The sequence below is a fragment of the Natator depressus genome, chromosome 13 (genome assembly GCF_965152275.1).
Source record: "Natator depressus isolate rNatDep1 chromosome 13, rNatDep2.hap1, whole genome shotgun sequence".
Lineage (NCBI taxonomy): Eukaryota > Metazoa > Chordata > Testudines > Cheloniidae > Natator > Natator depressus.
In genome coordinates this window covers 203825-229608 of record NC_134246.1, presented here as the reverse complement: position 1 = coordinate 229608, position 25784 = coordinate 203825, and the positions used below count along the sequence as shown (strand labels likewise).

The window sequence follows — 25784 nt, the reverse complement described above, 5'->3', positions numbered from 1 at the left end:
TATTTGTCTTAACTAGACCAAGCCTTGGAAAACAGGGTTTGTGATTCCTGGGACACTTGGAGACCCTGGCGATGGGAATGAGAGGCGGTTAAGAGAAAGGGGTGTAGTTCCATAGGGATGCTTCTTTGAGGGTTGCTTGTGCTGGGCTAGCCTGATTGAGACTTATGTCTCCCATCTCTTAGGACAGGGACCACCATGGTGTAGGCAGGCTGCTTTGAGAGAGCAGGGTGGGACAGGGAGGACTTGCCTCAGAGGTGTCCTCATGGGAGGACAGGGAGCATGAGGCCATCAGACGGGGGTGTTCCAATGCTCAGTGGAAGGAAACTGGATTTGGGACAGTGACAGATTCATGTTTAGGGGAAGAGGTGCAGATGGTGAAGTGTCCCTAGTATGTGAAGTGTTAATTTATAAACTAAGATAGTATAACTATCCTTGAATTAGCAACATCAGGTGTAATTGGTGCTCTGTATAGTAACCTACCTTGTGGAGTTAACACTGTCCCCCACAGAGGTGTCCAGGATGCTCCTGGTTTTGTGGATGCTGGGCTGGGTTGGCTTAGTCCTCTTTAAAAGATTGTTTGGCTTTGTCTCTCTTCCTGCAGCAGCACAAAGAACCAGGCAGAAGAGGACTTGAGTGACTCTCTAGAGGAATGGATGGCAGGAGACCTGGACAGGAACCCTACCCAAGGCAGCACAATATTAACTGGAGAGGTGAGTTGCCTGCTTAATGAATGGGGCTAAAGGAAAAACTGAGATTGAAACTGAAATAAATTGAAACCCACTTCTCTCCCTGTCACCCATTCCCAGTGCCGGACACACCACCATCTCTCTAAGATCTTCTACCACACCCATCACTGTGGTCTCAGAGTAGGGATTGGTTGGTACATATTTTACAAAAGCACCTTTTTAGATTTTTGTTTCAGTGGGTTTTATTGGTTTAATTTGACTAATGCCAAATAGAGGCAGATAGGGATGAGTCCTATGCCTTGGAACCTGTCTGTTTATCTACATTTTTATTTGACTATCATTACCATAGTATCTGGCACCTAATTTGTCCGTCCATTGCCAAATTCTCTCCCCATAAGTTCTGACCCAACTGCTGCTTTCTCATGGGCTATTAAACCAGCCAATTAACTGCTGGCAAAACCCAATCTGTAAAGGGGACTTCATCTTGGGCCCCGTGCTGTTCAGCTTTTCAGCATGTGGAAAGGGAGTGATTTTACTTTCTGGCTGATAGTTTGATAGTTTAACCGCAATCCTAAACTTTAGGTTGGGCATTTTCCTCCGTGCCTGCTCTTTGCTAAGGGTAAGATTCTGTCACGGGTATTTTTCATAAAAGTCAGGGACAAGTCGCTGGCAATAAACAAAAATTCATGTAAGCCCGTGACCTCTCCTTAACTTTTACTAAAAATATCGGAGTGGGGGGACGGATGGGGACTTACAGTGGGAGGGCTGCAGGGATGAGGGGGGCCATTGGGGGTTGCTTCTCCCCTCTCAGGGCTGGTGGCCACTGCTGCTCCAGTGGCACTGGGGGCCGGCTGGACAGCTGCTTGGGTGGCCAGCCCTGGGGCTGGGTGCAGTAGCTGCCCCAGTGGTAGGGGCTGACCCAATCCCAACCCCACACCCTGCTGCTTCAGCCCTGGCACTGCTGCTCTGACAACTCCGGGGCTGACAGCTGCTCCAGCCCTGCTACTGTGGAAGTCCTGGAGGTCCCAGAAAGTCATGGAATCCATGACCGAATCGTACTCTTACTCATCATGCAGCAGAAAACATACTGAGGGTCATGGTGTAAATAAAATATTAGTTCTACAATGTGATGTGAAATGTCTGAAACATGCTGCTGCTGGCAAGTGTGGTGTCATGGGGAGTGGGGGTTATCCCAAGGAACATAGTGTCAGGAAGCAGCCTCTCTAAGGAGGCATTCTCTCTAAATATCTTTTCTCTTTGGGTCCTGTAGAATGTCAAGATGCTGGCTTGCCACAAAGAGGCAGAAACCGAGCAATTAATGCACCAGGCTATCCTCGGAGAGGAGCAGCCCAACCTGGAGGAAACCCCAGGGTTAACGATAGCCCTCTTCCCCCTGGGCAGAGGGAAGGAAGATACCGTGGTGCAGGACGGTATCCCAATCAGGGAAGGAGAAACCAGGGTGGACAGGCCAACGATGGACCCAGAGGACAGTGGAATGAGCAGGAAAATGAGGCCAGAAGAAGAAGAAATGAGAACCAAGATGGTGGCAGGGGCAGAAGAATCCACCCTTGTGAAAATCCTCGTTTCTATCAGAATCCTGTTCCAGGTGGTGCCCAGTGCCAGGAGCCCAATGAACAGCCTCAGCAAGTCAGGAGGATTGGCTACAAATTTCTGGAAAGTCTCCTTCAGAAAGACCCCTCTGAAGTGGTCATCACACTTGCCTCCAGTTCAGGGCTCAAGGAGCTTCTGTCTCAAACATCCATGAAATCCAGCTTCCTCCAGCTCATCTGCCAGGTTCTTAGGAGGGCATGCAGCTCCAGAATGGACCGCCAAAGTGTCCAGCAGCTCCTGGGTATGGTAAAGGAATCAAACTTCCTCAAGATCTGCCTGCCACAGTATGTTGCAGACATGATGACTGAGGCCATTCCTGCTGTACGACATCAGTTCCCTGAGCATATAAGCAACATCATCTCCCTCCTTCAGGACCTGGTGAGCATTTTCCCAGCCAGTTCTGTGCAGAAAATCTCCATGTTGATGTCTGTCCTGCCAGCATCTATAAATGCCTTGAGAGCATCTGGTGTGGACATTACAGAACAGATTGAGAAGAACCTGGAAAAAGTCCAGACCCTTATTCAGCATCTGCAGGAGAAGAGGCGTGAGGGCACCCTGAGAGCTGACAACTACACCTTAGTGCAACCTCAGGCTGATGGTCAGGAAGAAACCTACCGCACAATGACCATCTACCCCACATACAATGAGGTGCATCGGGATAAAAAGCCCTTTCTTCGTCCCAATATTGTCTCTGGGAGGTATGATAGCACCAGCGTTTACCTGGACACGCATTTCCGGCTCCTGAGAGAGGACTTTGTCAGGCCATTAAGGGAAGGCATCTTGGAGCTTTTGCAGAGCTTTGAGGACAAAGGTTTGAGGAAAAGGAAGTTTGATGACATCAGAATCTACTTTGACACCCGGATCATCACCCCCCTCTGCTCCTCATCTGGCATAGTCTACAAGGTCCAGTTTGACACAAAGCCCCTAAAGTTTGTGCGATGGCAGAATTCCAAGCGTTTGCTGTATGGGTCTCTGGTTTGCATGTCTAAAGACAACTTTGAAACATTCCTTTTCGCCACTGTGTCGAACCGTGACAATGCAGACCTGTCCCAGGGTATCGTGCAGCTGTGCTTTAATGAGCACAGCCAGGCGCTGCTGGCAGAGGTCCAGCCCTCTGACTCCTTTCTCATGGTGGAGACAACTGCTTACTTTGAAGCCTACCGACATGTGCTGGAAGGGCTGCAGGAGATCCAGGAAGATGATGTCCCATTTCAGAAATACATCGTGGAGTGTGATGTATTGGTGAAGGAGCCAGCATACCTGGCAATGGGCAGCACCTACAACCTTGCACCCCTGACAGAGGAGCCTTCTGCAGTTGGAAAGGAGGGTTTCCTGGATGGCTTGAGAAGACAGAGGGTGAATGTTCTAGACCCCAACCAGTGGCCTTCAATGGAAGCCTTGAAGTTAGATGTGTCCCAGATGCAAGCCCTGCAGTTAGCACTCACCAAGGAGCTGGCCATTATCCAGGGACCTCCTGGGACTGGTGAGATATGCTGTTACTTAGAACTGCACTGTTGGGCACCAGTTAATAAATTCCGCTAAACATCCCTTGAACCAGCCCAGTTGGAAAAGCACTAAAAGTAGAGGAAAATTCTAAAGAATAATAACTTCTTTTGACCACCCCAACTTCACGCACAGGCTGGACTCGGATGCTGTTCCTGGGCTTTGTATGCAGAGAATGAGAGAGTCCTAACAGGTCCATGCAATGAATAGAGATCCTTTTCATAGGAGGACAGGTGCTTGGCGTGTTTAGAAAGGAGAAGCTGACCCTGAATCTCTGCCTTCTGGACCATGCTGTGTGCGGGGAGGCACAGAGCTGAGGTGTTTTTCGGCTCTGCATAAGCCATGCATGGTTGGAGCAGCCCCTCTCAGAGGCATTGGTGAACAGGCATTGGTCTCAATGGGTTTTGTGTGCTTGGAGTTCAATTACTGGTGCCCAGCTGGTGCCCGTGTAACTCCACTGCAGTCTAGGTTGTGTGTGAGAGTGACCTTATCCTCTTTTTTTTTCATTTACTAAAACATCAAATATCAAGATTTGTCCCAAAGCTAAATATGACCACGTAGGTGGGTTTCTGGTGTGGATACAATGACACTGTGAGATCTGGGTCTGTGTCTTTGGGGCAGAAGGCTTTTAGCTCCCACTGATACCATGGTGTCTGCATGTGTGGAGTTGGTGTAGTCCTGCTCTGCGTCTGTCACACCCATCCACAGAATTGCAAAATGTTATAAGCGGTCAGCTCCTAATCCTCTGACCTTGCATTGCAATGATGACTACAGACCCTTCCATTGTAGCTGGTGTAGGGAAATGGCACTTGGAACTATAGATCTCTCCATTATGGCAGGCGTGGAGGAGAGCAGAATCTTGTCTAAGTTCTTATATGGTACCTGTTAGTGTCTGAACCTTGCATTATTTTATTATTTCTCTTTGACACCCAGAGATACCATCTCAGATCAGGGCTGCATTGTGCTAGGCACTTTATATATACACAAAGGCAGTACGTGCCTCAAATATCTTAGTCTATGTAGATAAGACTAGCAAGTCGCTTCCCTGCCTAGGCTTTGTTGAAGGTCACATGACCGGTCAGAAGGGGAGCTGGAAATAGAGCCCAGGTCACCTGTCTCCCAGTCCAGTGCCCTATATACTGGACCATACTGCCATTGTACTGCTGGTTAACTGAGGCCTAGAGAGATTAATTGACCTGCTTATGGTGACACAGGCAGTACCTTGCCAGAGCTGGGAATGGAACACTCAGGTTTCCAACCCTGTTCCCTGATCTGATGAAACCTCTGATTCCAAGACTGCACATCTAGCCTGGATTTCTGATCTCTGATTCTGGGCTTCTCTTGCAGGGAAGACCTATGTGGGTTTGAAAATTGTTCAGGCTTTCCTGACCAACGAGCAGGTGTGGCAAAGCACTCTCCAGAAGTTTCCCATCCTTGTTGTCTGTTACACCAACCATGCATTGGATCAGTTCCTGGAAGGTAAGAGGGTCTGCATGGCGTGGGGTGGGGGTTTAAGTTCAAACAGCTATGCTTTGTGCTGGAACTGCCCTCCTTTGAATCTGATGTTCTCATTCATGGGTTTGCTATTCACTCCGGTCCCCACTGCTGTGCGGTGAGAAGGTCACACTCCAAATTGGATTGGACTGACTGGAATTCCCCCCCCCCCCTACAGGAGGGGCTCCCTGATGTGAGTGGAGGCATGTGGCCATGATGTGATTCTCCCTGCTTTCCCCACCCCTCAGAGAGAACAGAGAGTGGCTCTTTCATGCTAATGTTTTTCATGCTCAGGAATCTACACATCTCAGAAGAGTGGGATTGTGCGAGTTGGAGGGAGAAGCAGCAGCGAGATCCTGAAGCAGTTTACCCTGCGAGAGCTGCGGAAGAAGTGTGAATTTCGCCGCAGCCTGCCCACGCACCTCCGCAGGGCATACATGAATGTATGTGTGGGGTTCTGGAAAATCTTGTGGGGGGAAAAAGGCTGTCTACACATCAGGGAACAGATGCAGCAGCTAATCCACCTGTACAGTTGTTACCTATCCAGGCCCACTTCTCCCCATCTCATTCTTTAATCCCTCTCATGCTGAAGCCCATCTGCTGGGTCTCCCATTCTCATTCGCTCTTTAGTCCTGGCTTGTCCCTATGCTGTTCTTGCTGTTTCTTCTCGGAGCCTGGATTTCCAGAGTATAATAACTCCTGAAAGCCTCACTCGTCTTTCCTTTTGCACAGATAATCACCCAGATGAAACAGTCAGAGCAGGAGCTGCGTGAAGGAGCACGGCACTTAGAGTGCACAGCATATGGAGTGCTGCATGAACGCCACTTGGAAAGATACATCACCACGCAACACTGGGACAGCCTGATGAATGGTCTGGTAAGAGGAATCCTGTCATTCCAGGCCAGTAGCCCTAATGCCTGACTGTATCTCTTCTGCACATAATCCTTAGGTACAGAGATTCAGTGCTAGCTTCTAGGAAAGTCCCAGCCATTCCCAGCAGGCCTCACTGCTTGCAGTGAAGTGCTAGTTTCACTGACTGAGGAGTTCAAGGCAAGAAGGCCACAGTGAATAGTCTGGAAGCTTATCAATAAGGCTACAATTTGGTCACAGATCGGGTGATTTTAGGTGACCTCTGTGACTTCAGCCCCAGGTGGCAGGGCTCGGGCTTCTGTGGTTTATTGTTTGTTGCCCGTGACTTTAACTAAAAATCTTAACCTTACTTATGCCCTGTGTATTCCATGGCTGCAGAATTGTCTGCTGAAAAATTGTATTCTTTACCCTTACCTTGAGGCTGCAGAGAGGCCTTCCCAATTTGAATTGAATATAATTGATGCAGGCAGCCCAGAACAATAGCTCTGAGAGATCTGAACAGTCCCATTCATCTCAGTAGAATGCTAACTGTGAAACTGAATGATGGCAATTTAACAGTCAGAATTAACTGTTTCTCTGCTGAGCATGTAAGTGCAAGAGCTGAATGTGGTCTGCTTCTCTCCAACAGATGCAGTGAAGGAAACAGGGTAGGGGCAGTGGAATAGCTGGTTAATATCAAGAATCAATGGGGAAGTGAACTAGAAGTTTCTCTGAGCATGCTCACAAGGGTTAGGGAAAGAGGAGATTTGTCCCTTTCCCTGTTGCCAAAACCTCAATGCCTCTCCTGCCTTCCTAGGTACCAAAATCCTCAGCAGTTCCCCTAGCTGCTGCCAAATCCTTCAACTGCCCTCATGATGCTACAATGTGTTTTCTCTTTGTCAGTGCAGAAGTCTTGGGCAAACAGACTGGTTTGGGGCAAAGTGAATTCCAAGTGACCCTTTCAGCTTAAATCCCATTTGTCTGAAAATGCTTTGCTTGTGCCTGTGACTAGAGCACTGCATTCTCTAAGGCCCTGGACCTGCAAGCAGCTGGGTGTGGGCAGACCCCATGCAGAGCCCCAGTTACAGAGCTCCTTGCAGGATTAGAATTTAAAGGGAAAAACCTTTCTCTTTGGTTTTCCTCTGTGCAGCTGGAAGCACTCTGTATGGAGTCAGTGTCAGATTTTCCCCATGGAGTCTGTTTCCTCTGTGGGTCTCATATAGCCAGAGGGAAGAGAGGAGTTATTTAAGTAGAGTATGACGGCTAACCCATAAAAATTGGCAGTGATCTTAGGGTAAAGAGGTGGGGGAGATATAGGGCTGATGTAGGACCAGAAACTGCTTTCAGCTCACTCTTTGAAACTGCCTAGATTTCAAGCTGATATTCCCTTTATTATCAATATAAAAACACCAATAATGAAGGGAAATTGTTCTATATTAAATTCAGTAAAAATCCTGATTTCTGAAGCTGCCACGGACTTCCCCTCTGCTGCACTGAGGCAGCAAGCAAGAGTCTTGCTGACAGATTTGGGTCTGGCCCTAGTTAAGCTGCCTGTGTGTGTGTGTGTGTGTGTGTGTATATGTGTATATAGAAGAAGAGTGTATGATAGTTTGGCTTCAAACTGCTGCTCTGAGCTGAACAGGCCTTGCTGATTTATTTCTCATTGCACTAGGATGATGAGTGGTTTTGCTACAAGGGTTCAAGGAACTCTATGATTCTGGAGTGGTTGGGCCTTGGTGTTACTGCCTTCACTCAGAATGGTGCAGAGAACCTAGTGGCTGATAATGCAGGTAAGAGGCTCACACCTCCTTCAGGTGTGTGAAGACAAGAGTATATCCGTGTGTGACGTTGCACTCCATATGATTTTATGAAAAATGAGTGTGAATATAATGTAACTGGAATATGCTTCATGCAAAAGGTCTCTTGTAAGGTATCATTACAAACCTTATAATCTGAGCGTGATCATCCTATTTGTATAAATGTTTCATTCTTCTATCTGAAACTAGAAAGATGAAATATAACTGAGGTCCTATTGTAATTATGCGAAGTGTGGGCCATTAATGGTGGTTTGGAATCTTGATGGCTCCCATCAACTAGGACAATTGGTTGTAAATAGCTCTGTTTGCTTGCAAGCCTTCCTGTGAGTCAGACCAGGAAGAATAAAGGTTTGGGGGTCTCACAGGACATGTGACCATGTCACCTGGTACTGGAATCCATTTTTAATCTGGTGCTTTTCCATTTAGAAGTAGGGTTGGGGACCCAGAGACACAAGATTCCCACCTTGTGCCAAAGCTATATAAGGGGGTGGAACAGAACAAAGGGGGCTGCAGTCATGAAAATTCCCCAGGCTACCACCTGAGCTGAAACAAGGACTGTACCAGGGGAAAGGATTGGGCTCAGACTAGAAAGGAGTCTAGTGTGTGGTAGAAGCTTATTGGAACATTTGAGGGTGAGATTTACCTGTATTCAGTTTCTTAATGCATTAGGCTTAGACTTGCGTGTTTTTGTTTTATTTTGCTTGGTAACTTTATTCTGTCTGTTATTACTTGGGAACCACTTAAATCCTACTTTTTATACTTAATAAAATCACTTTTGTTTATCATTGAACCCAAAGTAAGTAATTAGTACCTGGGGGAGCAAACAGCTATGACTCTCTCTCTCTCTCTCTCTCTCTCTCTCTCTCTCTCTCTCTCTCTCTCTGTGTTTTAGAGGGCGGACAATTTGAGTTTATCCGGTATAAGCTTTATATAGAGTAAAACGGATTTATTTGGGGTTTGGATCCCATTGGGAGCTGGGTGTCGGGGTGCTAGAGACAGGAACGCTTCTTAAACTGTTTTCAGTTAAGTCTGCAGCTTTGGGGCACGTGGTTCAGACCCTGGGTCTGACTTGAAGCAGACTGGCATGTCTGGCTCAATAAGACAGGGTTCTGGAGTTCCAAGCTGGCAGGGAAAATGGGCTCAGAGGTAGTCTCGGCACACCAGGTGATCGTCCCAAGGGGGGTCTCTGTGACCCAACCCGTCTCACCATGCATGAGGCCTGTGGTAGAGGTGCGAATGTGTAAGCCCGGAGGTGCGTGGTGAGGGGGAGCTGTGGTCGAGCAGATATTGAAAAGGAAGGGAGGGGAGATGATAGTGTTTGAAAAGTACCATGGCTAATTAAAATCCCAGCATGCCCCTCTCCACTGTTGCATTCTCCTCCTACTGCAGTGTCCCTCTCTCCTCCCTTTAGCTGCATTGCCGTCACTGATGCCTCCACGTATGGCTGATTTACTGTCTTCTAGGTGGCCAGCAGGATGGAGAGGAGGAGCAGGAGGGGGAGGAGGAGGGGGAACAACTGCTGGAGATCCCAGAGGAGGCCGACCTGATTCAGGCAGACCGAGTGATTGAGGAAGAGGAGACAGCCAGGCCTCAGCAGAGGAGGGAGGATGAGAATGGTGCCGTCATGGAGCTGGCAAATATGCTGCTGGCCATGAAGCTGGAAAAGCAGGGTCAAGGGGCAGCCCAACCACAGCAGGAAGCCGTGGAGTGGGAGGTAAACACATTCACTGGGACTGGGAGGCTTGTTTTTTCGCGCTCTTGCTTTTGCTTTGTCTGGATAGGGAGGGAGTGATGGGGGAATGCTGGTGCTGAGAACTGTAAGTGTAACTGCTTGATGGGAGTTCTTCCTGCAGATGCAACCAGCTCAGAGGAGAAAAATGAAGCAGAAGATGAGGGCTGAGCTCCGTAAACTGAATGCAATGACTGAGGCAGAGGTCAGGGCTATCGAGGACTTGTGGCAGCTGGACCTCAGCTCCCGCTGGAGGCTGTACAGGTAACAGTGCTCTTGGATGTGTTGGGCAGGCGATGCCCAGAGATTGCCCCCAGTTTGCTTGCTCCCCTATTTATGTAAAGTACTCATCTGGCCCCCACTATTTTCAGATGGGGAAGTAAGGCACTAATACTAAATGGCTTGCCCAAGATCACAGTCTGGAATCTAGGTCTGAGTCCTAGGTTAGCGTCTTAAGCACTGGACCATCCTTCCTCTCATTTGGTGATCATGCCCTTCTCCAGGCGCTGGCTACAGATGTACCAGGGGGAGATTCGACGAAAGATCCTGCAGCATGAGCAGCAGTACCAGGTGGCAGCAGAGAGGTTGGCGGAACTGAGGCTGCAGGAGGATCTCTGCATTCTCAAGGAGGCCCTGGTTGTAGGGATGACGACTACAGGTGAGTGGCATTTGGGGAACAAACCAGCACTGCATCCTAGGTCAGTGGAGGGACACAGCTTCCAGTGGACTCCATCTCCAGAATCGGTAGGTGGGGGGTTGGGTATGTGTGTGTGGAGTCACGAACCGGGGCAGCTAACGGGAGAGTTTTGGAGGTTGAAGCAGTGGACTCTGTGCTTGGGGATAGTGGGCCTTGGTGACTGGTGCACTGAGCTCATCTGTTAGTTTTTTCTCTGTGTTGTGTAGATGGGCCATGGGCCCCTGAATTAGCAGCTCAGACAGATGTTTGTTGGTGTCTTGGTAAGGGCCATGTAGCTTTGACCTTTGATCAGTCGTCATCTCCTCCCTCTCTCCCTCCCCCTCCCCCCCCTTGAAGACTGAGTGACTAGTTGCTTCTTGCTGGTAGGTGGTGGAGCCGAGCGGGATAAAAGTCAGTTGCTTGACAAATGTGTGAGCTACAAACAGGCAGCTAACAGGAGAGCTTCAGAGTGTGTTTGGCCAGGGAGTGTGAGGGACTGTACGTAAAAGGAAAGCCCAACTCTTGATTACGTGATGACCTTCAATGGAACAGCTGTGACCTGCACCAGATATGCCATGTTTTCTTTCCTGCCTGAAGTCAGAAGGGACTTTGTGTATGACCTGGAAGTTGGTGGCTGTGTTGGAAGAATGGTCTCTTGGATTGGAAGGGCAAGTGCAGACGTTACACGGCATCAGAGAGACTGAGAAGTTCAGTTGCTGATGCAGATTTAGTGAAGAAAGGAGCTGGCCACCAAGGAATCTGAGGAGGCTTGGCAATTCATAACCACGGAATGCAGACGATGAGGCAGACAAAGACAGGCAGGCTTTGACCATCGGAATGATGATGACCAGGATGAATTCCACAAAGCTAGAGATTTCCAAATTATACCAGAACTCTGTGTGGAAACTGCTGAAAATATCTCTGAAGCTCCACCTGGTCAAATTCAACAGAGAGGTGTATGGGACATACCCATGGATGGCTGCTCAGCCCAACTTGCAAGAAAAATCTAGCATGCTGACAAAGGTGTTCAACTGTCCAAGGAAGACAGACAAGCCTTGCTGGGGATTCCATCCTAAGAAGAATGGATAGAACGTTCTGCAAGGGACAGATGATGACAGGATGGTGTGCTGTTTTCCTGGAGCTGAGACGATAGACATCACTTTCGATTAGATAGGCTTTTAAAGTCGATGGGGATGAATCCTCTGGTGATGGTGCACGTCAGTACTAATGGCACTGCATTGTAGGATATCTCATAAATTATGAATGACTTCAGGGAACTCAGAAGGGTGCTGAGGGAGAAAAATGTCCAAGTGATCCTGGTGATCCTTCCTGTTCCATGAGTGAAGGAAGACCGAAGATGCTGGAAGTGAACTGCTAGCTAGGTAAGTGGTGGAATGTAGATAAATTTGGTTTTGTGGAATATTGGTCAACCTTCTTTGGGGAGAGGGGACTGTACAGTTTGGATTTGAATGGCCTCCATCTCAGTAGAAGGGGAGCCAGAGGAGTCAAGCATGTGTTGTTAAACTAAACAAAAGGGGAAGGTGAAAAGAAGGGCCAAATGAGCACTCATTCAGCACAAAATTATGATGAGAACAAAATTCATCAAGAAACCAAAGGATGTGAAGAGAAGAATTTATTTAATTGCTCATACAGCAATGCTGGGTGTCTGAGTAACAAACAAACAAGGAATTAGAATTGCTCATTTATTAGCAAAAATTCAACATGGTTTATATCTGGTGGGATGATTTGTGTGATTGAAATGCTAAAATCAATGGTTATAACTTATTAGGAGGGACTGAGTGAGGAAAAAGGGGAGTGGGAGTAGCAATCTGTCAAATTACATTACCTATTTCAGAGTCACTGACATCTTGGAAAATGATCTTGAATGCATATGCATCAATGTCTTAATTGATAAAGTATAAGATGGGGTACTATCTGGTGTCTGCTGTAGACCACCAAATCACACTAGGGAACAGGATGATCAGCTGTATAAGCCCTTATATATAAGTGTAGGGGAAAAAAAACTCCCCTTGATTATGGGGGACTTCAATCTAAGTGAGTGACATATGCTGGAGGTTTCATGCTGCCAGTACTAAAATATCTTTGGAATTACTAAATATTTTATAGATAATTTCCTAACTCAGTGTTGCATCCAACATGAGGGAATTCTGTATTGGGTCGTCTTTTGACAGATAAAGAGGAAGTGATCACAGAACTAAAAATGAGCGGTAGTTTAGGTACAGTAACTCCTCACTTAAAGTTGTCCCGGTTAACGTTGTTTCGTTATGTTACGCTGCTGATCAATTAGGGCAGTGGTCTCCAAAATGGGGTGCACGAGATGATCCCAGGGGGTCCGCGGCAGCAGGATTGCTGCCAGACAGCACTCCGCCGTTTTTGTTCTTCGGTAGCAGCTCTACACATCCACGGCTGGTGTTCCCCTCCGGTGGTGCGCCTGCGGCAGGTCTTCTGGTCTTTACCCTGGGGGAGTGCGAGCCAAAAAGTTTGGAGACCACTGAATTAGGGAACATGTTCGTTTAAAGTATAATGTTGTTTGGCAACTGCTTGCAGGAAGAGCAGCCCATTGCAGCTAGCTGGTGGGGGCTTGGAACCAGGGTGGACCGGCAGCTCCCCTAAGTTCCCTGTGCAGCAGCTGCCCAGCAGGCTACCAATTGCCAGCAGTTCAGCTGTCCCTCCCCTGTCTGCCATGTGCTGCTCCTGCCCTCTGCCTTGGAGCTGCTCCTGGGCGCTCCTGCTTGCTGTGCAAGGGAGGGGGGAAGAGGGGGACTAATGTCAGGGTGTCCCCCTCCCTCCTACTCCTGCCCCCCACTTATCCCTTCTCCATAGAGAGCAGGGGGGAGACACATCAGGGCTCAGGATGGAGAGAGCTAGCCGCAGCTGCTGTCTCAACTTCCTGATGTTTTTAAAGGCAATGTACTTAGAATGTGGTGTCCGCGTACTTAAAGGGGCAGTGCGCAACACACACGGTGTGTCTCTGTCTGCCATGCTGTCTCCCCTCCCTCCATTTGTGCTGCCTAACCCTTGAGGGCTCAGCTGAATGCAAGTTCATCATTTAGCAATAAGGCATTCCCTGGGAAATATCCCATCTTCTTTCATCCTTTAACTTCACCACCTCAACCAAAGCTTCACAATCATCATTGCTGTGTACAGTATTAAATTGTTTAAAACTTATTGTGTGTGTATATGTGTGTGTTTTTTTTTTTTTTTGGTCTGGTGAAAAAAATTTACCTGGAACCTAACCCCCCCCCCCATTTACATTAATTCTTATGGGGAAATTGGATTCACTTAACATTGTTTCACTTAGTCGCATTTTTCAGGACCATAACTACAACGTTAAGCGAGGAGTTAATGTACTAATGTCATAGATCCACAGGTCCGGTGCTCTGGAACAGTATCTGGGAGGACCCCTACAGTGTGTTAACCCCCTTAGCTTCACCGCCTCTTGGGACCAAATCTTGGAGCCTTCAGCACCTCTGCTTCATGCCGTGAGGTCCCCCTCAGTGAGTCCACGTGAACTGGATACCTGGGCAAGACTTACACGCCCCAAAAGAGCAATGCAACCCCCAACTTAATCGGGAGTGACTCAGCCAGCGGTGTAAAAACAGACTTTATTAGATTTCTAGAACAAAGCGTAGAAAGTCCTTAGGTTAGCATACAGAACAGAAAAGTTATAACCAAGTCCATCTGGGTCTGTCCAGAGCCCCAACCTCTCTTAGCTTCAGTCCAGAAGAGACTCCTGCTTCCAGCAGCCCCACCTGACCCTCCTTAGTTCTTTGTTCCGTTCCCAGGTGAGGAGGTTTTTACTTGTCTTTCTTCCTTAGCTCTTTGTTCTCCAGCTGGTTAAAACTGGCTGGCTTCCTCCATGGTCATTAGCTGTTGGGTACCAAATGTGTGGTCCATTGTCTTCTGGGACGCTCCAGGGCAAGGGACCCAGGCCCCAGACAGCCAGGTGCCAGTCACACCTGGATCTCTACAAAGAATAAACAACCTTTTCCCCCTACCTAGTTAACCATGCAGGATATAGGGGAAGCTAAGACACACACACACACACACACACACACACAATAGTCATCCAAAATATTGCGAAAAATTCCCTCTTTGTCACAAGTAGTGATTGTAATTTGATCACATTTGTTATATGGAAACAGAATAAAGTCTAAACCAATAATAAAAATGTGGTGCTTTAAAAGGGCCAATTTCACAAAGCTGAAAATAATTGGAGAATTTAAGCAGAAAAATGAAAAGGAGTAATTGTGGCACCTTAGAGACTAACCAATTTATTTGAGCATGAGCTTTCGTGAGCTACAGCTCACTTCATCGGATGCATACTGTGGAAACTGCAGAAGACATTATATACACAGAGACCATGAAACAATACCTCCTCCCACCCCACTCTCCTGCTGGTAATAGCATCTAAAGTGATCAAGTTGGGCCATTTCCAGCACAAATCCAGGTTTTCTCACCCTCTGCCCCCCTCCCCCCCCCCCAACTCACTCTCCTGCTGGTAATAGCCCATCCAAAGTGACCACTCTCTTTACAATGTGCATGATAATCAAGGTGGGCCATTTCCAGCACAAATCCAGGTTTTCTCAACCCCCCACCCCCACCCCCCCACACACACAAACTCGCTCTCCTGCTGGTAATAGCTATCCAAAGTGACCACGCTCCCTGCAATGTGCATGATAATCAAGGTGGGCCATTTCCAGCATAAATCCAAGTTTAACCAGAACGTCTGGGGAGGGGGGGGTAGGAAAAAACAAGGGGAAATAGGCTACCTTGCATAATGACTTAGCCACTCCCAGTCTCTATTTAAGCCTAAATTAATAGTATCCAATTTGCAAATGAATTCCAATTCAGCAGTTTCTCGCTGGACTCTGGATTTGAAGTTTTTTTGCTGTAAGATAGCGACCTTCATGTCTGTGATTGCGTGACCAGAGAGATTGAAGTGTTCTCCGACTGGTTTATGAATGTTATAATTCTTGACATCTGATTTGTGTCCATTTATTCTTTTACGTAGAGACTGTCCAGTTTGACCAATGTACATGGCAGAGGGGCATTGCTGGCACATGATGGCATGTATCACATTGGTGGATGTGCAGGTGAACGAGCCTCTGAGAGTGTGGCTGATGTTGTTAGGCCCTGTGATGGTGTCCCCTGAATAGATATGTGGGCACAGTTGGCAATGGGCTTTGTTGCAAGGATAGGTTCCTGGGTTAGTGGTTCTGTTGTGTGGTATGTGGTTGTTGGTGAGTATTCGCTTCAGGTTGGGGGGTTGTCTGTAGGCAAGGACTGGCCTGTCTCCCAAGATTTGTGAGAGTGTTGGGTCATCCTTCAGGATAGGTTGTAGATCCTTAATCATGCGTTGGAGGGGTTTTAGTTGGGGGCTGAAGGTGACGGCTAGTGGCGTTCTGTTATTTTCTTTGTTAGGCCTGTCCTGTAGTAGGTGACTTCTGGGAACTCTTCTGGCTCTATCAATCTGTTTCTTCACTTCCGCAGGTGGGTATTGTAGTTGTAAGAATGCTTGATAGAGATCTTGTAGGTGTTTGTCTCTGTCTGAGGGGTTGGAGCAAATGCGGTTGTATCGCAGAGCTTGGCTGTAGACGATGGATTGTGTGGTGTGGTCAAGGTGAAAGCTGGAGGCATGTAGGTAGGAATAGCGGTCAGTAGGTTTCCGGTATAGGGTGGTGTTTATGTGACCATTGTTTATTAGCACTGTAGTGTCCAGGAAGTGGATCTCTTGTGTGGACTGGACCAGGCTGAGGTTGATGGTGGGATGGAAATTGTTGAAATCATGGTGGAATTCCTCAAGGTCTTCTTTTCCATGGGTCCAGATGATGAAGATGTCATCAATATAGCGCAAGTAGAGTAGGGGCGTTAGGGGACGAGAGCTGAGGAAGCGTTGTTCTAAATCAGCCATAAAAATGTTGGCATACTGTGGGGCCAGGCGGGTACCCATAGCAGTGCCGCTGATCTGAAGGTATACATTGTCCCCAAATGTAAAATAGTTATGGGTAAGGACAAAGTCACAAAGTTCAGCCACCAGGTTAGCCGTGACATTATCGGGGATAGTGTTCTTGACAGCTTGTAGTTCATCTTTGTGTGGAAATGGCCCACCTTGATTACCATGCACATTGTAAAGAGAGTGGTCGCTTTAGATGGACTATTACCAGCAGGAGAGTGAGTTTGTGTGTGTGGGGGGGGGGGGGTGAGAAAACCTGGATTTGTGCTGGAAATGGCCCAACTTGATGATCACTTTAGATAAGCTATTACCAGCAGGAGAGTGGGGTGGGAGGAGGTATTGTTTCATGGTCTCTGTGTATATAATGTCTTCTGCAGTTTCCACAGTATGCATCCGATGAAGTGAGCTGTAGCTCACGAAAGCTCATGCTCAAATAAATTGGTTAGTCTCTAAGGTGCCACAAGTACTCCTTTTTCTTTTTGCGAATACAGACTAACACGGCTGTTACTCTGAAACCAAGCAGAAAAATGTGAATGATTGGGAATTGTTTAAGAACACTTTACTGGATGCACAAAAGGCCACAATAAGACAGAATGCCATACTGATTAAAAAAACAATCTGGCTTTTTTAGAGGGGAAATGAAGGCAGCTATAAATCTTTAAATACAATTGGAAGAAAGGAAAAATAGATGATAAACCAGAAGCTAGGAATTGTAAAAAACTGATAAAGGAAGCAAAAGGACACATTGAGACATCTATGGCCACCAGAGTAAGGACAAGGAAGAGATTAAGTACATTATGAATAAAATGTATTGGGCCATTACCAAATGGAAATGATAGAATTATCAATGTAAAAAAGGCAGGAGTATTTGTAGCCTTAGTGATGGATTGGTGATTGGATAATCTTAGACCAGTGGTTCTCAAAGCCGGTCTGCTGCTTGTTCAGGGAAAGCCGCTGGTGCGCTGGACCGGTTTTCCTTATCCATACTTCCACACCCCATTATTTTAGGGGTGCTCCACTTCTCATGGGCTATCCCCTTAGCTCCTCTTATTTCATTAACGTCTGTGTGTGACGAAGTGGGACTGTTCTTAATGTTTCCTCTGAATAGTGTGGGGGTGCCTCAGTTTCCCCTACACAGTTCTTAAGTATCTAGTGTATGATCATTGCAGAGCCCTAGAGGGCAGGTGTGTGCAGGGGTCTGGACACAGAGAATGGCCGACACCCTGTTTCCTGGCAACTGATGGCCTGGGCCCTTCCCCCCTGCAAGGTGAGAGCTAAAGGGTTGGAGAACAAAGGAATCGGGTGACCTCCTGGCCCGGGAAAGGAACAAAACCCGGAGGAGGAGGGGCTGGAGGGAGTTTCAGTTTGAGGCTGGCTGGGGACATGGAGTGAAGGGCAGACGTGGTTGTCTGGCTCACTGCCCCCCAAAATGGACCCAGCTGAGGGGTCCTGTTCTTTGCACCTGCAAGCTCTGTTTTAGACCATGTTCCTGTGGTCTAATAAAACTCTGTTTTTGCTGGCTGGCTGAGAGTCGCATCTGACTGTGAAGTTGGGGTGCAGGACCCTCTGGCTTCCCCAGGAGCCCCGGCTGAGCGGACTCGCTGTGGGAAGCGCACGGAGGGGCAGAGGATGCTGAATGCTCCGAGGTCAGACCCAGGAAGGTGGAAGCTGTGTGAGCTGTGTGTCCTGCAGACAGGCTGCTCACAGAAAGGAGACTTCCCCAGAGTCCTGACTGGCTTCATGGGGAGTAGTTCCAGAGCATCGCCCGGGCACTCTGTGACACTGTCAATGAGTTACCATAGCAACTTGAGGTTTTTACAGAATTCCTCAAAATGTTACTATCAGGCATTAACTGGCACTTTCAGCACATTTTGCTGTCTATTGCTACATAGTTTCTGGAACATCTGCACTTAACACATCTATTATTGTAATCTTATACTTTACTGATACATGGTTATCTTTCAGTCAGCTAGTCATGCCAACCTGTTTCAGGTCTAAAGCCTCGTGTGGCTCAGCTGAACATCTGATAGGCCTGAGGCCTGTAGGTCCTGTGTTACAGCATTAATTAATACTTAGATTTCACCTCTATATCCTAAATATACTTTATTCTTGGCTACAAGCTGAATAAATATTCTGTATTTAGGGGAAAAAACAGATGTGATGATGATGATGAAATACTTTGCATTCCAACAGTAAGTCCAGGAGGATGGTAAATAGCAGCTACTAAAGTTAGACATTTTTAAATCGGCAGGTCTGGATAACTTGCATTCATGAATTTTAAAAGAGATGGCTGAGGAGCTCACTGGACCATTAAGGTTGTTTTTCAATAAATCTTGGAACACTGAGGATGTTCCGGTAGACTACAAAGAAGCTAATGTTGTGCCAATATTTTAAGAGTACATAGGACGATCTGGGTAATAGGGGCTTGGGCTGATATGGGACGTGATTAATTAATGCCAATCAGTGGAGGTTTGTGGAAGATAGATCCTGTCAAACTAACTTGACATGTGTTTTGAGATTACATGTGTGGTTGATAAAAGTAATAGCGTTTGTGCAATATACTTAGAATTCTGTAAGGCATGTGACTTGGTTCCACACAACGTTTGATTAGAAAACTAGACTGATACAAAATTAGCATGGCATGCAATAAATAGATTAAAAACTGTCTGAAAGGTCTCAAAAGGTAACTGTAAATGGGGAATAATCCATGAATGGATGTGTTTCTAATGGGGTCCCTTAGGGATCCATTCTTGGCTCTACAATATTTAACATTTTTATCAGTGATCTCGGGGGTGGATGACATAAAATCATCACTGATCAAGTTGGCAGATGACCCAGAAATTGGGGGAGTGGTGAATAATGAAGAGTACAGGTCACTCATATAAAGTGATCTGGATCGTGTGGTAAACTGGATGCAAGGAAACAGTGTTTTAATACAGGCAAATGTAAGGACATATGTATCTGAACAAAGAACGCAGGCTACGCTTGCAAGATTGGAATGGGACTATCTGGGAAGCAGTTTCTCTGAAAAAGACTTAAAGGTCATGATGGGTCATCAGCTGAACATGAGCTTGCAAGTGCAATTGTGGCCAAAAGGGCTAATGCATTCCTTGGATGTATAAACAAGAAAATATCAAGTAGGAGTTAGTAGTTTAATATTAATTCTGCATTTGGCACAGGTGCAACTGCTGCTGGAATACTGTATCCAGTTCTAGTGTCCACAATTCAAGAAGGATTCATAGATTCCCAGGCCAGAAGGGACCACTGTGATCTTGTAGTCTGACCTCTTGTATAGCACAGGCCTGAGAACTTCCCCAAAATAACTGCTAGAGCAGAGCTTTTAGGAAACATCCAATCTTGATCTAAAAATTGCAAGTGATGGAGAATCCACTATGATGCTTTGTAAATTGTTCCAGTGGTTAATGACCATTTTCACCCAAGCTGCCTTCCAGCTAGGTCCTCCCTGTTTGTCAGGACCAAATCCAGAATAGCCTCTCTTAGTTGCTTTCCCCACTTATATGTAATAAAAAATTGTATCCAATGCATTCTAAGAACTTGTTGGATAATCTGTGCCCTACTCTATTATTTTCCCAACAGCTGTCTGGGAAGTTGAAGTCTCCCATCATCACCAAGTCTTCTGTTTTGGATGATTTTGTTAGTTGTTTAAAAAACAAACAAACAAAACCCTCATACATTTCTTCTTCCTGGTTAGGTGGTCTGTAGTAGACACCCACCCTGACATCACCCTTGTTTTTTTTTTTTTTACCCCTTTTATCATTTCCCTGAGGCTTTCAGCAGGTATACCTCCCACTTCTATCTCATCCTCCGTGCAAGTGTATATCTTTGATATATTGAGCCACACAACCTCCCTTATTTTCCTTCCTGAACAAGCTGTTCCCTTCGAAACCAATATTCCAGTTATGTGAATTCCACAAACCTTTTCTCCTCCATGAGCTGAATGGGTAGTTCCTGCAGAAGGAGACGGTTAGGAACATGGTAGAAGCAAAGGTCGTAGGACCACACTTGTTGCCCATCTGTAATGCTTCCCAGGGATGTCTAGGGTTGTGGGGCACCTAGCTACCACCTGCCCTTCACATGATGAAACCTTGTCTGTGCCTGCCAGGCATCAGCTTCCTTAACCCCACCATCCATAGTCAACATAAGCGCTCTCCTTTTAGCCTACACAAGCTCCACCATACCTTTTCAGGTTAGTGATGAATACAATCCAACATCATACACACATTCTGGAGCCTAAATTTAACTAACATGCCTACTTATCGAAGAAGGTGCTGCTTACCTGGAGTCCTTCTCACAGTATTTTTCAACCAGGATGGCTGAGACCATCCTTTCCTAAAACCAAGCCTGCCAGCTGCTTTTCTTCCTAGATGAAGGGTGCCTGAGCGTCTCTCTGCACCCCTGGATACATTAGACCAGTCCTTTGTTCTTCATCTGTAAACCGGTGTGTGTGTGTGTGTGTATGTACACTCCCTCACACCCCCCCCCCGTTCACCTCTTCCTGTTAATTTCCTCTCTTGAAGTTCCTGCAATCTCTTCATTAGCATTTGACTTATGTCAATAGACCTTCATTGTATGACACCCAGTATACAGAGGTTTATTAGAGCCCTGGGCAAAAGAACATTTGGGCCCCCACTCCCCATTAAAAACACAAATGTATCAAAAATCATTAATACAAAGATGCCATTCAGTGTTTACACACTGCATTAATAAAGCAAATCCTATTCCAGTTCATTATGCCTAAATTAATTGCTCAGTTTTTCCACATAGAAAATGAGTCTGGCTAGATATTTTCTGTACCATTACACAAAGGTATTCACTGCTGATCTGGACAACATGGCTGTTGCAAGAATCAGTCATTCACTGTTCAACAAGTGATTCTTTCATCTCCCCCAATTTTCTTAAACCTGACCATTAAACGTTTTTTTCCACCCATTGATCCTGTTACAGTCCAGTTGTTCTACTGTGGAAGCAAAGGTGTCTGAAAGACAACAGTCACAATTCCAGAAAGTAACTTAATTAAAAGAAATAATTCTTACCTGAGGTAAAATTACTCTATTATTAAGAACTTTAAGTTCTTCTTCAAGTGATTGCTTATCTCGATTCCAATGAGATGTGCATGCGCTGCATGCACAGTCGTCGGAAAGTTCCTCTAGCAGCAGCCGTCAGGTTGGCTGTGGAGCCCCCTGGAGTGGTGTCTTCATTGTACTCAATGTATGATCCTGCCGACCTGGAGCCGCCTCAGTTTCTTCTTACTGCCAGTGACAGTCGTTGCAACTGTGGTGTCTTGCTGAGCAAGTTCTACTGCATTTCCATAGCCTCTTTGTTTTTGTCTCTGTTCTTTATACGTTTTAGTTAGTTAGTATTTGTTCTTAGCAGTTGGGCTGGGGGGTTTACCCTCTATCCTGACTGCTTTTTTCTCTGGAGGGCTTTCGTGCCCAAGTCCATCAGGGACCCCTCTCATGAGCAACTCCTTATCCAGGAGGTGCAGGCGCTCCTTGCCATGGGAGAGGTTGAGGAGGTTCCTCAGGCGCTTAGGGGTAAGGGATTCTACTCCCAATACTTCCTAATCCCCAAGGCCAACGGGGGTCTCAGACCCATTCTAGACCTGCAAGGACTCAACAAACTCATGGTAAAGTTGAAGTGCCACATGGTCTCCCTGGGCACCATTATCCCCTCCCTGGATCCAAGAGACTGGTATGCCGCCCTCGACATGAAGGACGCGTACTTACACGTAGGTTTCAGAGTAGCAGCCGTGTTAGTCTGTATTCGCAAAAAGAAAAGGAGGACTCGTGGCACCTTAGAGACTAACACATTTATTTGAGCATAAGCTTTCGTGAGCTACAGCTCGCTTCATCGGATGCATTCTAATGAAGCGAGCTGTAGCTCATGAAAGCTTATGCTCAAATAAATTTGTTAGCCTCTAAGGTGCTACAAGTACTCCTTTTCTTTTTGCATACTTACACATAGCGATTCGTCCAGTACACAGCGCTTCCTACGCTTCGTGGTCAACAACAAGCATTACCAATTCACTGCTCTACCATTCGGCCTCTCAACAGCCCCCAAGTCTTCACCAAGTGCATGTCAGTCGTGGCTGCTTTCCTCTGTCGCCAGCAGGTGCAAGTATACCCCTGCCTTGACAACTGGCTGCTCAGGGGCCACACCAAGGCACAGGTGCAGTTCCAAATCTGTTTGGTCAGGTGCACGTTCGAGTGGCTGGGTCTCCTCCTCTCCTTGGGGAAGTCGACCTTGGAATCGACCCAGAGAATACAGTTCGTTGGGGCAGTGTTAGACTTGGTTCAGGCACAAGCCCTTCTGCTGGAGTCCCAATTCTGAGCAATCACGGATATAATTCAAAGCCCCCAGCAATTCCCAACCACAACAGCAAGGGGGTGCCCGAGTCTCCTCGGCCACATGGCTGCTTGCACTTACGTGACCTGGCCCGCCAGGCTGTGGCTCAGACCGTTGCAGGCCTGGCTCGCATCGGCCTACCGCCTGGGGAGCAACAGCTTGAATTCAGTGGTCACGGTGCCAGGACAGATCCTCACATCCCTCCACTGGTGGCTCGACCCCCAGGCGGTGTGCGGAGGAGCCCCTTCCACAATCCTCAACCTTCCTTGTCCCTGGTTACAGATGCATTGGCTCTGGGATGGGAGTGGGGGGGGGGCGCATCTGCAGGACCTCCAGGCGCAGGACCTCCAGGCACAGGGCCTATGGTCACAGGATGAGCTCTCCCTACATCAAGGAGCTGAGGGTGGTGCGCCTCGCTTGCCAGGCCTTCCAGGCTTGACTGCAAAGCCATTGTATAGCGGTTCTAATGGACAACACCACCACCATGTTTTACATCAACAAGCAAGGGGGAGCCCGTTCCTATGCCGGGAGGCCCTCCAGCTGCAGGAGTTCTGCATAGCCCACTGCATTCACCTGGAAGCATCCTTTCTACCAGGAGTTCAGGACATGCTGGCGGACCACCTCAGTTCCTTCTGCATGCACGAGTGGTCCATCCAGCCAAATGTCCTACACCTCATTTTCCAAAGGTGGGAGTTTCCCCAGGTTGACCTGGTTGCCACCCAGCACAACAGGAAGTGCCCAATGTTCTGCTTCTTCCAGGGTCACGGCCCAGGCTCCCTCACGGATGCTTTCCTTCTACCCTGGAGAGGTTGCCTGCTCTACGCCTTTTCCCCCATTCCCTCTCGTGCATGAGGTCCTCCTGCTCCAAGGTCCACAAGGAGTGGGCAAAAGTAATTCTGATAGCTCCAGTGTGGCCTCGACAACACTGGTACCCCACACTACTGGAGCTGTCGGAGGCACTGGTCATGTTCCCTCTCCTCCCTGACTTACTCACTCAGGACCACGGTTGCCTCCCATCACCCCGACCTATGGTCCCTCCACCTCACGGTTTGGAAGCTTCATGGCTGAACCCCATGGAACTTCGTGCTCAGAGCAAGTAAGGGAAGTCCTCCTCGGTAGCAGGAAGCCCTCTACTAGAGCCACGTATCTGGCAAAGTGGAAGAGATTCTCGTGTTTGTGTGACCAGTGTCGCATACCTCCCCTCCAGGCGTCGATACCTCTCATTTTGGAATACCTCCTACATCTGAAACTGCAAGGCCTGGTGGCATCCTCCATAAGGGTACACCTCACTGCTATCTCGGCCTTCCACCCAGGAGTGTCTGGTTCATCTGTCTTCACCAACCGTATGGTTGGTTGCTTCCTTAAAGGTTTGGACCACCTACATCCCAAGATCCGGCAGCCTGTCCCTGCGTGGGACCTTAACCTGGTCCTTTCCAGGCTCATGGGGCCCCCATTCGAACCACTGGAAACTTCCTCCCTCCTGCACCTGTCTTGGAAGGTAGTGTTCCTGGTCGCCATTATGTCTGCGAGGAGGGTGTCTGAGCTAAAGGCCCTCGCCTCTGATTCACCTTACATGGTTTTCCACAAGGATAAGGTGCAACTCAGGCGACATCCAGCCTTTCTTCCCAGGTGGTGTTGCACTTCCACATCAGTCAAGACATTTTCCTGCCCATCTTTTACCCTAAGCCTCATGCCAGTAACTGGGAGCAGCAGCTTCACTTCCTCAATGTTTGCCGAGCACTAGCTTTCTACACTGAGCGCACTAAGCCATTCAGAAAGTCAAACCAGCTATTCATAGCAGTGGCAGACCGGAGGAAATGACTCCTGGTCTCATCTCCAAGAATATCCTGGATCACGTCGTGCATCTGCACATGCTACGAGCTGGCCAATATACGAGCCCCGGCTCTTACTGCGCACTCCATGAGGGCCTGGGCCTCGTCAGCGGTGTTCTTGGCCCAGGTCCCGATCCAAGAAATCTGCAGGGCAGCAACTTGGTCTGCGGTGCATATCTTCACTTCTCACTACGCCATCGTCTGGCACGCCAGAGATGATGCGCCTTTCGGAAGAGCGGTGCTGCAATCAGTGTTCTCTTATCTCCGGCCCCACCGTCTAGGTAAGGCTTGGGAGTCACCTAATTGGAACGATATGAGCAATCACTCGAAGGAAAAACGGTTACTCACCTCTTGTAACTGTTGTTCTTCGAGATGTGTTGCTCATATACATTCCAAACCCACCCGCCTTCCCCTCTGTTGGAGTAGCTGGCAATAAGGAACGGAGGAAGTGCTGGGTCGGCAGGGTCCTATATTGAGCTCTATGAAGGCACCGCTCCAGGGGGATCCACAGCTGACCTGACGGGTGCTGCTAGGGGAAAAACTTTCCAACGACTGAGCATGCAGCGTGCGCACACACCTAATTGGAATGGATATGAACAACACAACCATTTTCAACCAATGGTGCAAACTGGTTTAAAACAAAGTTTTGCAACTGATCACGTAAACTATGAAAAAATTATGAAAGAATCTGATGTGTGCCAAAGCGATTGTCTAGGCCTTCTGCCAACGGCAATTCATGTCCAACCTGAGAAAGTTGACATTTTACCAGTTAAGTTTTAGGACTAACTATTTCAGCTAACCAGAAACTAGCTTATATTTATACGTTAAATCACACTTCTAAGGATAGTCCAGGTTCTGATTAGTTAGAGCACATAACAGGATGTTTGGTCATTACTAAGCTAATGAGAATGTAGTTTTTTCCAATAACACTGCAGAGAGAGAACATTCATTACTCCATTATACGAATGCCATATCAGTGTAATGGAGGGAAAAAAGTAACTAAAACTGAAGGTAAATTTCTCCTACTTCTGTAACTATCTGGGTTTTTCCTTTTGTTTTATCCCTCCTGCAGGCTTGGCTTTGGCATTCACATAGCAACAGATGACCATTAGCCCATGATAACAGTTGATTCCACTGACCATCTTTGTTAAGTAAATTTGCATGGGCCACAATTCATTTGTGAAACACCTAGTTGAGTGAGTTGTGTCTGGAAGCTGTGGCCCAGTTTAAACAGTGCCACATCA

The 25784-nt window shown here is 47.4% G+C and overlaps 1 protein-coding gene across 3 annotated transcripts in view; it reads left to right on the top strand.

Annotated features, from left to right (window-relative positions):
- ZNFX1 (zinc finger NFX1-type containing 1) overlaps positions 1-25784 on the top strand; it is a 38319-nt gene that overhangs the window by 1177 nt on the left and 11358 nt on the right. For all 3 annotated transcript variants that reach the window (XM_074969703.1, XM_074969705.1, XM_074969704.1), the window contains 9 exons: positions 602-710; positions 1957-3780; positions 5148-5279; positions 5589-5737; positions 6027-6170; positions 7816-7933; positions 9424-9674; positions 9814-9953; positions 10193-10347. In XM_074969703.1, coding sequence (XP_074825804.1) covers positions 650-710; positions 1957-3780; positions 5148-5279; positions 5589-5737; positions 6027-6170; positions 7816-7933; positions 9424-9674; positions 9814-9953; positions 10193-10347 — 2974 coding nt within the window. In that variant the 5' untranslated portion in view covers positions 602-649. The remainder of the gene's footprint in view (positions 1-601; positions 711-1956; positions 3781-5147; positions 5280-5588; positions 5738-6026; positions 6171-7815; positions 7934-9423; positions 9675-9813; positions 9954-10192; positions 10348-25784) is intronic.